Here is a 13,009-nt window from a genome sequence, read left to right as displayed (position 1 = left end):
AGAAAGAAAGAAAGAAAGAAAGAAAGAAAGAAAGAAAGAAAGAAAGAAAGAAAGAAAGAAAGAAAGAAAGAAAGAAAGAACGGAGGAAGGAAGGAAGGAAGGAAGGAAGGAAGGAAGGAAGGAAGGAAGGAGGAAGGAAGGAAGGAAGGAAGGAAGAAAGAGAGAGAATGTGGACCGTAAAAGACATGAAAACAGGGATTCAAACAGCTACTTGCACACCCATGTTCACAGCACCAGCTGAAGGGTGGCAACAACCCAAGTGTCCGCCAGCTGGTGAATGAATCAGCACACTGTGGCCCCACCGTGTAATGGAACGTGACCTAGCCGTGAAAGGAATAAAGCGCTGACCCGCGGCAACATAAATGAACCTTGAAGACGTCACGCTGAGTGAAAGAAGTCAGGCCCCAGAGGCACCTATAACATGACCCTGTTCATAGGAACTACCCAGAACCAGAGAGAAAGCAAACGAGTGACTTTCAGGGACGGGCAGAAGGCGGATGGGGAGGGACTCCTGAGTATGAAGTTGTGTTTAGGGTGAGGAAAATGTTTAGAAACGACACGGAGTTGATGGCTATATAACCCTGTCAATGCACTAAACATCACTGAGTGGTTTACTTTAACACAGTTAGCTTGAGGTTATATGAATGTCATCTCAGTTTAATTTTTTAAAAACTGTGCTGCCTGAGAAAGATGCCAGTTGCCTGCTGGCTCTCTGGCCGGCCCCCATCAGCCCAGGGGCAGACGCGACCCTCTGCCCACCGTGTGTGGGTGTAACTTGTTGTCAAGGGCATCTATAGCCAGGTCACAGCTACATCCTGCACCACGCAGTCCCCTCTGTCTCGGGGTGTCCATCCCCACGTATCAGGAAGGTCTGCTTTGGAAAGAGCCTTTCTATGCAACCAGGAGCATTTGAGAACCCGTTTTCATTCCCCGTATTGATTTCCGGGCAGTCTGCCCAGGGTGGACGCTGCTGTGGGTCCCCCGGGGAACAGCATGGGGGTCTCACCATCAGCAAAGCTGTCCAACAATGGCACTGGGGGGTCCCTGGGGTGCTGAACATAAGTCAGCTAGAACCACACCCCTCCTCTTCCAGAAAGAGGGACAGGGAACACCTCCCCCGCTCCAGCCAAAGTGATTCCAACCTCCCCAAGCAACTGAGGCCCCCAGATCCTGGCCCGCCACTTCTCCAGACAACTCCTAAATCACGATGGCCACTAAATCCAGCCCCCAGGGGCTCTATAGTGGACCTTCCTCCTGTGCTTCCAGAGACGGGCCACCTTGCCAATACAAGGAGTGGGGGGTGCTGACCTGAGGATGCTGTAGAGAAAGACCAAGGAGACCCGCTTCTCCTGGCCACTTGCAGCCCGGAATGGCCCCAGTCTGTCAGCCCCTGGAAAGACCCATCCCTGTTCATTCTCCGCCTCTCCAGCTAGGTTTCTGCGACCTGCAGCTGCATGCTCCTAACTGAACCACTAGCTAAGGGCTGGCCACAGGAGGTCTGCAGGCCAGCACTGCCCACTGACTGACACCAAAGTCCAGGAATGGTTACTCCCCATGGCCAGATTAGCTAGAAGTGGAGAGCAGGCCCTGAGAACTGTGGATGGTAATTTCCCACAGTCATTGGCAAGGCATCCGGCCAAACAGGGCATCTTGCTGTTCAGGGAGGCTCCATGCGTGTGGCATGAGTTGCGTATGCGTCATAACTGCTGGACTACACGCCAGTCCATGATGCAGGGAGATGTAAATGATGGCGGAGACTCAGCAATGGCTGCTTTTGTAAAGGGGGATATAGCCCAGTGAGGAAAGGGAAAATGGCGTGTGGGGCTTAAAACCTAGATGATGGATTGATGGGTGCAGCAAACCACCGTGGCACATGAATACCTATGTAACAACCTGCACGTTCTGCACATGTATCCCAGAACTTAAAGGAAAATAAAAAATTGTCGGGCATGGTGGCTCACGCCTATAATCCCAGAACTTTGGGAGGCCAAGGCGGGCGGATCACAAAGTCAGGAGATCGAGACCATCCTGGCCAACAAGGTAAAACTCCCATCTCTACCAAAAAAATACAAATAAACAAAAAAATTAGTCAGGTGTGGTGGTGCATGCCTGTAGTCCCAGCTACTCAGGAGGCTGAGGCAGGAGAATTGCTTGAACCTGGGAGGCAGAGGCTGCAGTGAGCCGAGATCGCGCCACTGCACTCCAGCCTGGGCAACAGAGCGAGACTCTGTCTCAAAAATAAATAATTAATTTTAAAAATTAAAAAAGAACCTGGGTGCAGACGAAACAGGGCCTTTCCAGGGGTTTGAGTCCCAGCTCAGCCACCGCCTGGGGTCCTCAGTCTCCTCACTACTGAGTGGCCTCAGTAATTGCCCCAGGCCCTTCCTGCTGGGACACTGAGCACTCCCTGGACACTATCCTCGAGCTTTCTTGGCCTTTTAGCACAGGGACACGCTCATGAATATGAAATAACTAGGCCAGCTAGGAAAGGCCATGGAAGGTTTCCAAACACTGAATATGCAAAAATTATGATGCTGATATACTGTTTGTTGGTAGCAGACATTCGGGGAAGATGCCCAAAGGGATTCTTTCTTAAATTGTCAATACACAGGGTTGTCTGTGTGTTGAATTGTGAACCCCTCACCCCCTGCAAAAACAGATATGTTGACACTTTGGGACGCCGAGGCAGGTGGATCATGAGGTCAAGAGATTGAGACCATCCTGGCCAACATAGTGAAACCCCATCTCTACTGAAAATACAAAAATTAGCTTGGCGTGGTGGCCCACACCTGTAGCCCCAGCTAGTCTGGAGGCTGAGGCAGGAGAATCGCTTGAACCCGGGAGGCAGAGGTTGCAGTGAGCCAAGATCACGCCACTGCACTCCAGCCTGATGACAGAGCGAGACTCTGTCTCAAAGAAAAAAAAAAAAGACAAAACAAAAAACACATATGTTGAAATCCTAACCCCTAGTACTGTAGGCCATGGCCTTATTTGGAAATGGAATTGTTGCAGATTCAAGTAGTTAAGATAAAGCCACACTGAGGTAGAAAGGCCCCTAATCCAACATGGCTGGCGTCTTTACAAAAAGAAGGCCATGTGCAGACAGAGGCAGAGACTGGAGGGAGGCAGCTGCAAGCCAAGCTCCACCAAAGATTGGGCACATCCAGCAGAAATGAGATAGGGGCAAGGGAGGACTCGGCCTTACAATGTTCCGAGGGACTGGGGCTTTGCCAGCACCTTGATTTTGGACGTCAGGCCTCCAGAACTGGGAGAGAACAGATTTCTGTTGTTTAAGCCACCCGGGCTGCGGGACTTTGTTATGGTGGTGCCAGGACATTGTGGGAGTGATGTGAGGGCTGGGGTGGAGGGAAACCTCAAAATGAAGCCAGCCCAGTCCCCAGGGGACAGAGAGAGGATAGCAGGTTATGAATAGCCTGGATCTGCACTCGCAGGCCCAGCTTGTGCGGGCACCAACTGTGGGAGCTTAGGCACATTCCCTAAAATCTCTGAGTTCTTCTCACTTCTTCCCTGAAGTGGAGGTGATGGTGATGGCAGGGACACAGCATGGGAGCTCAGAGGCCATGGATAGTGGTGAGGTCCTGAGGAACCTGTCTGCCAGCCTCCTCTCACCTCTGCAGTGTCCAACAGTGTTTCTGTTAATATACACTGTTAAAATGTAGCGAAGTCCCCACCAACTGGGAGATTCCATGTGTCTAAATGATTCTGCTGTATATGTGTATGATAATCATAGATCAAGCAAAAGCTACTAACACAATGAGAAAGAATGTTGAACAACATGAATATCTACAGTCCTTGTTCTTGAACCTGAGCAATTACACCCCTATTACATTCGGTACTTCCTGCCTTGGTTATGCCAGTGTAGTGCTCTACTGGTTACAAGTGAAAAGTAGCACTTAATCAAAAACTTCTATGGGCCAGGCTCTTTATGAAGTAGGAATTATTATTATTCCCTTTTCACAGATGAGGAAAATAAGGCACAATTCACATGCAGCATGCGCAAAGCCACAAAATTGTTAAGTGTCAGAGCCAAGTTGTGAATCCAGGGAGTCTAGTTTCTGAATCCAGGGAGTCTAGTTTCAACCTCACAAATCTTAGCCTCACAAAGGATTCTTAGTTACCGTTAGACACTCACAACCACCTTATGAGGTAGGCAGGGCATGTTGCAAAGAAAAATCAGAGTGTCTGAAACATAGTAGATGAATGAATTCATGAATAAGTAGATGGATGGATGAGTGAGTGGATGGATTAATGGACAGATGGATGGATGATGGAGGATGGACGGATAAATGAATGGATGGATGAATGAATGAAGGGATGACAGAAGGATAGATGATAGATGGATGAATGGATGATGATAGATGGATGACAGATGGATAGATGGATGACAGTTGAATGAATGGATGGATGGATGATAGATGAATGTATGGATGGATGAATGGATGGATGGCTGGATGGATGATGGATGGATGATAAATGGGTGGATTAATGAATGAATGGATGGATGGATGATCAATGGAATAGATCGATTGATGGATGGATGATAGATGAGTGGATGGATGGATGATAGATAAATGAATGGGTGGATGGAGGGATGACCAATGGATAGATGGATGGATGGATGATAGATGAGTGGATGGATGAATGGATGGATGGATGGATGATAGATGAATGCATGACAGATGAATGGACGGTAGATGGATAGATGAATGAATGGGTACATGGATGATGGATGGATGGATGGATAAATGATAGATGGAAAGATGAGCAGATAGATGTATGGGTGGGTGATGGATGAACCACACAGCTCATAAGTGTCAGAGCCTATAATCAAACTCAGGTGTCCCAACTCCAAGTGTAGTGCTTTTCTTCCCCAGTTATGACATTCCCTATAATATCAATGAATGAAGGAGGAAGTTTAATTTCTATTCATGAAAGAACACATTATCTATTAATGAGAATGCACTTCACACATATGATATTTCTTATAGGGTTAAAGAAATAGGCTGACCCGTTCTTCTCAGCAATTTAAGAAAATGAAGAGTGAGGAGAAGCAGGTTGTCCTAGCACCTCGACCAACAGTCACCTGATGACCAGCTCAGGGACCTGGGGCACAACTCTAGAGATTCTGAGAGTGTAGGCCTGGGGTGTGGCCTGGGACCTGTGTCTACTTTTTCAGTTTCCCAAATGCTTTGAATGAGAACCAGCAGTTGAGTCACTGGCCAAGACCTCCCTCCTCCTGTTCCCCAGCTTCATGGCCAAGACCTGAGCAGCATTCAGATTCCGGCTCACACCCTGCATCCAAACCTCAGAAGTTCTCATACAGGGAGAGAAGGGAGAGGGTCATCAAGATTAGGGACAAAAACAACAAAAAAGGGAAACCAACTAGGATTAGGCTAAGCAGCAAGAAAGAGAAAAAATCAAAATAGCAGTGGCTTAAAGCACATGGAAGTTTCTTTCTTTCTGTAATAAAAATGGGGGCCAGGCCGGGCACGGTGGCTCACGCCTGTAATCCCAGCACTTTGGGAGGCTGAGGCGGGCAGATCACGAGGTCAGGAGATCGAGACCATCCCAGCTAACACGGTGAAACCCCGTCTCTACTAAAGATACAAAAAATTAGCTGGGCGTGGTGGCGGGCGCCCATAGTCCCTGCTACTTGGGAGTCTGAGGCAGGAGAATGGCGTGAACCCAGGAGGCAGAGCTTGCAGTGAGCCGAGATTGCACCACTGCACTCCAGCTTGGGTGACAGAGTGAAACTCCATCTCAGAAAAAAAAAAAAGTCGGGGGGTCAGAACCCAGGTCTGCCTTGGCCTCTTACCCACAGTGTCCCAGGGAAGCCGGATTCCTCCAAGGACTGGGCCCCATGGCCCTAAAGAAGAAAGAGGCAGAGGATAGGCACAGACATCTTTTAAGGAGGGTGCACCACTAAAAGTTGTCACATGACTTTCCCACTTGGATCTCATTGGCCAGAACTTACTCACATGGCCACACTTAGCTGCCAGGTTGGAATTACAGTTTTTATTCCTGGCAGCCATGTGCCAGCAAAAGCTGGGGTCGCTATTCCTATGAAAGGGGAGGAGAACAGATACTATGGAACAACTAGTGGTTTCTCTCTTAATACCCAAAGCACACAATTTCCCCCAAATTATTTTTTTCAAAATAAGATGATGGACCATACAGAAAATAAAATGTTTTCCTGGAAAATTGATGTGGAGTTTTGAAAATACATGCAATGTAATTGGCTGATGGAAGTTTTAATCTGAGGAGGAACAGACATGCCATTTTTTGCATCTTTTGAATAAAATAGCTTTTTCTTGTGCATGCATTTGTGCGCGCGCACACACACACGTTGACATGGTCTGATTATAGCTTGCGTTCTTATCTCTTAACAACCCACTGGATGTATCATTTACCCAGTGTCAGAAAACTTCACTAGCTTGATATGCAGCTCAAAACATTTCATTATGTAACTTTGTGCCTGGCCTCTTGAAGTCTCAGTCTTTCCATCTGTAGCATGGGTACAGTAATAGCTCGTGCTCCTAGGGTTGCTGAGAGGATCATATTGCATTCTGCATGTGAAGAACTTCGCGCCAGGCTGACACATAGCAGCTCTCAGTGAATAGTAACTATTGGTATTTCTATTATTATGAGCCTCTTACAAGACTCTCAAGAGTTCTGCATTTCAAAACAGTTGCTTTTTTGTTTACATGCTGGCGAAAAGGAATTGGTTGCATCTTTTCTTTCGTTGTCTAAACCAAGTCATCAACTCACCTTCAGACCTGATGAGAGGTCCCCAGGACATCTGGTGCATGGCAGAGGTTTCACTATTTTGCAGCAACCGAAAGTTATTGCAATTCTGGTTTTTTCCAAGGAGAGAAACATCAAATTAATTGAACAACACTTACGAGAAAGGAGCTACTATCAAGGATGCTAATGTGATTCATGCGATTTTATTCTGCTAGAAGTTGCAAGGCAAGGGGGCTAAGTTTAGACAGAGGAGTGGGAGACCCGGTGAGACCAGGGTGGTGGGTCCTGGTGCAACAAGAGGCAGGCCCAGGCGTCAGCGGGGAAGGAGGCGAGGTCTGCAAGAGCAGCAGGCTGGAGGAGACTCCTTGAGCTGCTTTTGGTTCCCGGAGCTGCTTCCTTGGGTCCCTTGAGGACTGTGTCTTGGTCACAGCCCTAAGAGTCCCTCTGTGTTCTCCAAAGGCTGCTGCAGCCATTTGCTCCCCTCTACACCTTTGCCTTACAAAAAAGACTGCCTGGTCCAGTGACATGGTGGGATCTGGCCACTAGATGCCTGAGATGGGCTGCAGCACGTCCTCCAAAAATGTATGGAAGTCCTAAATCCCAACACCTGTGCATGTGACCTTATTTGGAAACAGATAATCAAGGTGATGTCATCGGGGTGGGCCCTAATCCACTATGGCTGGTGTCCCTATGTAAAGGGGAAATTTGGACACAGACATAGATGTGTACTGAGGGAAGGTGATGCAAAGAGACAGGGCAAATGCCGTCTACCAGCGAAGGAATGCCTGAGGCCACCAGAAGCTGGGAGAGAGGCCTGGGACAGATCCTTTCTTTAGAACTCTCAGAGGGAACCAGCCGGCTGACACCTCCATCTTGGACATCCTGCCTCCAGAACCAAGACAACATGTTTCCACTGTTTAAACCGCTCAGTTTTTGGTACGTTCCTACAGCAGCCTGGAAAGCTCATACCCTATCCATCCTAAAGAAGCTTGAAAAAACAGTGTGCCGCTCCTCTTGTAAGGAATCCTCTTGTAAAGAACTTGAGAGCCAGCCACTCCCTGCAGAGACCAAGCCTGGCAGTGGCCGTCCGTGCACCGGTCATCTCTGAGGCTCCGATGGAACCAGGGGCAGGCTCCTTGTGTGTGGCCCTCAGCCTGCTGTCATCAGGACCTGAGGTTCCTTCTGTCCCGTTGCTCAGGAAGATCTACCGTTTGAGCAAAACGGACATGAACAGAATCAGCCTTCCTTGTGTTGCTTCTCTATCCACGTCCCGCAGACGCTCAGAGCTCAGTCACCCAGGAAAACAGCCGCGTTCTGCGACGCGTACTCAGATGAGCGCAGGAACAAGCACTCCCTCCAAGGAGAGAGAAGCATTCAGTCACTGAGCAAAAAGCAGTGTGCACCCTAAGCTGTCCCCTGCCTCAGACGACAGGCGACCAACACGTGGGAACCGCATGTACTTGTCTGTGATATAAAGCACAGCTTTCAGACCTCAGGATTACAAAGCCTATTTCAAATTCGAAAGTCTAAGGAAACGGGAATGTAAAATTAGCCCTGCCTGAATGCTGAAGAAAGGAAAGGGGAAAAAAACTTTATTAAATAACAGAGTGGCTGATATTTAGTACGTTCCATCAATGTGGTTAAAAATAATATTTAAAAAACATTTTTACACCTAAAAATCACCTTAGAAGCACTAGGTATCATGGCAAGGCAGTGCCGATGTGACAGCTGGTGGAACATTATGACCTCAAGAAGGAACTTAGCTCGGCCGCTGAGAAATGGGAAATGCCCACCAGTTCACATGAGTCTGCCCTGCAAGGGCTGCCTGCTGTGGAAATACCATTTCAGACTCCGAGTCTGCAGGACAGGCACAGCGACTCCTCCCAGAGGTCGGCCCCGAGCCACTCGAGCCCCAGGCTTCTATTAACAGAGCCTTGCATCGAAACAATAAGCAATGTGAATCCAACCAAACGTTTAGCAAACCAAAAACACACTTACGATTTTGCACGTGGCCCCGGGGGATTCCAGGCAGATGCGGAGTTTGCAGTGCAGGTAGACGATGGAGTTGTTGATAAAGGAAAAGATCCTCAGCTTGAACTGAGCCTTGTTGGAGTTGCCATTCTCAATCACGTTGGTGTACGTGTTGGGCACCGGGCAGCTGAGAAGAGAGGAAAAGGGACTCCTTGTTTGTCAGCGAGCCCCGCTGTCCTTGTTCTCAGATAAGGTTACTCACAACTACATCTGACAACGCTCACAGACCCCACGGGCTCCACGGGAGTTGAGGACCGGCCACCTCATTTATTCCCCAAAACCCAGGTCCATGACAGCACGTGCCTGAAAATCCTGCCGAGTCCAGAGCCGGCCACACAGCCAGGCCAGGCAACGGCAGTGCCCGCTTGAGCCCTACCTGTTCTTAAAGAAGCCCCGGGTATTGCTGGATGGGGGTGCCTGCACTTCTGAGCCCTACCTGTTGTTAATGAAGCTGAAGGTGACCGGGTCCCAGGCGTTGCTGGACGGGGTTGCCCAGCACTCCGTCAGGACCACCTTGAGGTTGCTTTTCTGCCTGTAGAGCCCCACTTCGATCTTGACGTCGTCACTGGCAGACACGCTATAATTCTGAGGTATGGGAGAGTCCCCAATGAACAACTGCATTTCGGTAACAAAATTTCCAGCGCCGTGGAGGTCCTCAATGATGGTGTAAACCCTGCAAGAGGAAGCAGCTTGCAGGAGGTGGGTTTCAGGAGGTGCATTATCTCGTTCCCACTTCTCCCCCAAAACACAGCTCCAGAGGAGAGTGCAAATGGATGAAAAGACCCCCCACTGCCAATGAGAGCACACGGAGGCCATTTGTACAGGACTGGCTGGTCCAGGGTTGCCTCCCTCACTTGTGTTGGTGGAGACTCAGTGGCAGGTGCGGGGGCCACCTAGCATAGGAATAGTGGTGTCTGGTGGAGGCTGTGGGTGGGGGCCTGCTGGCGGCTCACTGGAAGTGGGGCCATCTCATGCGGTTGGCCAGGGGACGTATTTGGCCTTGTCTGGCTGGCCCTGAGTGGGAAGTGGGAACAAAGGTTGGGGAGCAGCCCAGCCACACCCATTTGTATATTCCATCTCAAGGAAGGGTCCTTAAGTGGTTGCAACCCTAAAGAACTCTGAAAGCACAGGTGCTCTAGAGACACGGGGCTGTGGGGCAGCGGGGGCATTTCTCCCTCACCCCCACTCCGGGGTGAAGCCGGAGGACGTCAGCAGATCATTCTGGAAGGCACAGTAGATGGGGCTCAGGATCTTCAGGTGGTGGATGATGCCCTCCGGGGACAGGTCGCTCCTCAGCGTGGTCCTCACCATGGTGTTCGTCACGTTCTGAGCACAAAGCGGGGTGTGAGGAGCTCCCAGGCCCCAGCCGGCCCCCCACACCCTGCTGTCGGCCACGGCTCTAGGTGCTGGGGGGACCGGGGATGGGGGTTCCTCTCTAGAGCTTCTCCCCAGGAGCATCGAGACCCTGGTGATTCTCCCAACCATAAATCGCCCAAGAGAGCCTAAGGGCTCGGCCTCTGCTCGTTCCCTGTGGACCAGAGGAGGCAGAACCTGAACCTGTGTGGATTCCGTGGCCGTTGCACAAATAAGTCTTTCTGGGGAACTTTTTGACAAGTGTCAAAAACCATGAAGAGCTCCTGTGGGTTCCAGGGCCTGGGTGATCATCAGAGACAAATTTCCCTTTTCTTTCAACATGCCCCAAACCCTGCTGCATTAATAATCAAGTCAAGCATTAGTCTAGCTCAGAAAAACACAGAGGGAGCTGCCGGCTGCAGACTCCGCCCTGGGCCCCAGCCCTGGGAGGCGCTGCCTCCCCACTGGAGCTGCTGGTGTGTTGGTGGTGCTCTGAGCACCAGGCAGGGTGTCCTGCACCCCTCAGCTCCTCCACTTGGCCCCACAGCCCTGAAAGAGCCCCGCATAGGCTCGAGGATGCCACAGTGGCCCGCTCATGTGCACCTCTCACCCCAGACCTCCCTCACCACGGAAGCTGCCAGAAGCCACAGGCGCCACTGATCACTGCCCATCCCCCTTGCAGACATCCCCCCTGCTGCCATGGCCCGGCCTCCAGGTGGCCGTCTAAGAATCTCTGAGGGAGTAAACTAATTCTGGGCAGTTCTCCTTAAGTCGTGCAGTTTGAGGGGCTGAGGGGTGAGGAAGGTTTTGTAGCTGTTGAAACAGTGCAGGTCACTCCTTCAGCCCAGGGAGGGTCCGAAGAGCTCCCGAGGGAGCGGAGTGAGCTCAGCAGAGTGAGCTGTGCCTCTCAGGCAAGCTTGTGCTCTGCAGTGTCCTCAGACACGTCCCTGTGAATCCCTCAGCTTCCTGGCCACCCTCAATCCCTGCTCCAGGCTCCAAGCAGGCTCCACACCATGGAAACACCTTATGTCCCCACCTCCCCACTTCATCCCTCAGCCTCTGGGGCTTTCTGGCCTCTGCTCCCCAGGGCTAGCTCCTTACTCAGCCCGGAGGTCCACATCCCAGCCTCCCGCTCGGGATGTTCACCTGGTTCCCACCTTGTTGGCTCCCAGAGATTGACACCCCATGCCGGGACTCTGGGCTTCATCTGCCAGCTTTACCCCACCCAGGGCCAGAGGCCACCGTGTCCCCACTAGGGAGTGTGTCCAGAGCCCCAACCAGAAGCAGCGTCCCCTCAAGGTTTCTCAAGAGGCAGAGCCACAGGGATGGGGCTGCTTCTCGGTGCAGGGCGACTTTGCCCCTGAACTCCCATGGACCCTGCTGAGCACCCAGGGCTCAGCCACAGATTGTGGATCATGATGCCTGACCCAGGGGTTCGCTAAGGGACTAAACGTCATCATGCACGTAGAACTCCCAGTCAAGCAGGTCCACAGCAGTTTCAGAGCACCACACCTCCCAATCCCTTTTTTTTTTCAGAATGCAATGCCTTGGACTGTTCAAAGGCCCTGAGGGACAGAAGCCCAAGGCCCAGAGTTCCTGCCAACGACCAGGAACCACCATTCCTGCCTAGCTCTCAATGAGGACAATGTCTCCGTTAGGAGAGCCTTCTGGCCCTAGCTCCTGGGCCAGCCAGACACTGCTCCCCACTCAGCCCCATCCATAGCCTTACCTTTCACACGAGGCCTCATACCCCACCCTGCCCACGAGTCCACCCTTCCATCCCTGCCCACCTGGCCAGAACCACTCGGGCAGACTCTTAACTCAGCCACGGTTTCCAGCCTCCGTCATCTGGCTATCCCCGGCATGGCCCTTGGATACACTCACGGCTCTCTCACTCACCCTTGGAACGACGCTGGCCTTCTTTCTAGGTCGAGCCCCTTCCCAGAAGGCCACTTCCCCAACCCAGAGCTGGCACGGGCTCCCTCTGAAGCCGCCGGCCCTTCCATGCAGCTTCCCTGATCAACCCTGCACGCCCAGGCCCATGCAGCCCAGGCCCCTGTGCCCAGTACTGGGCTGAGCTGATGGAAGGTGCTGGCTCTCCCCTCCTCTTGTCCCCCCAGCAGGGCCCTGAACATGAAGCCTTTGTGTTCCGTGTGGCCAATTGGGGTTGGGGACGAACGAGGGCATGCGTGGGAGCATTCGCCGTGACACAGAGGCACCCTGGGAAGAAGCGGGACCTGGAGCCAGGTCGGCCGCCTCGTGGGTGCCACACACTAGAGGCTCAGAGTAGACCCAGGACCCACTGGCCCAGAGTCACCTGCAAGGGGAGATGCCAGAGCTCATCTGTGCACACGGAGGTGCGAAGGCCTCAGGCCAAGAAAACCTACTTTCCCTACCTGGGCTCCCTCTGTCCTGGGAGCCCTGCAGCCCGTCCAGGACCCTGAAATAGAGAGTGTTTGCTAGGAACACAGTCCCTCCAACAGGGGAGTTCTGACTAATGCCACCCAATGCCCCCCAAACACACACCCATACATACACACTCACACACAGGGACAAACACATCCACACACGCTCAACTCATGCACACATGCACATACACACATTCTCACATACACACACTCACACATTCATACATGCATGCACAGCCACATGCACATAAGCATATGATACACATGTGCGCACACACGCACGTACATACAAGCACAGCCATGCATACATATATACACGTTCGCACACACAGATTCACACATGTATACACATTCACACACATGCACACCTCCACATACACAGACATATTCAGACACATGCACACATGCACAGATGTATACTCGCACACACACACTTTCGCACACACACACTT

General features: G+C 51.4%; 1 protein-coding gene across 2 annotated transcripts in view; it reads right to left on the bottom strand.

Moving 5' to 3' along the window:
* UMODL1 (uromodulin-like 1) overlaps positions 1 to 13,009 on the bottom strand; it is a 65,603-nt gene that overhangs the window by 5,847 nt on the left and 46,747 nt on the right. For both annotated transcript variants that reach the window (XM_011954074.1, XM_011954075.1), the window contains 4 exons: positions 9,977 to 10,122; positions 9,233 to 9,469; positions 8,764 to 8,923; positions 6,790 to 6,874 (listed from right to left, as the gene is read on the bottom strand). In XM_011954074.1, the coding sequence (XP_011809464.1) occupies positions 6,790 to 6,874; positions 8,764 to 8,923; positions 9,233 to 9,469; positions 9,977 to 10,122 (628 nt within the window). The remainder of the gene's footprint in view (positions 1 to 6,789; positions 6,875 to 8,763; positions 8,924 to 9,232; positions 9,470 to 9,976; positions 10,123 to 13,009) is intronic.

Source organism: Colobus angolensis, unplaced genomic scaffold (assembly GCF_000951035.1).
Source record: "Colobus angolensis palliatus isolate OR3802 unplaced genomic scaffold, Cang.pa_1.0 Scaffold38, whole genome shotgun sequence".
Classification (NCBI taxonomy): domain Eukaryota; kingdom Metazoa; phylum Chordata; class Mammalia; order Primates; family Cercopithecidae; genus Colobus; species Colobus angolensis.
Note: the sequence above shows the minus strand (reverse complement) of the source record. Positions and strands in the feature narration are given on the sequence as shown.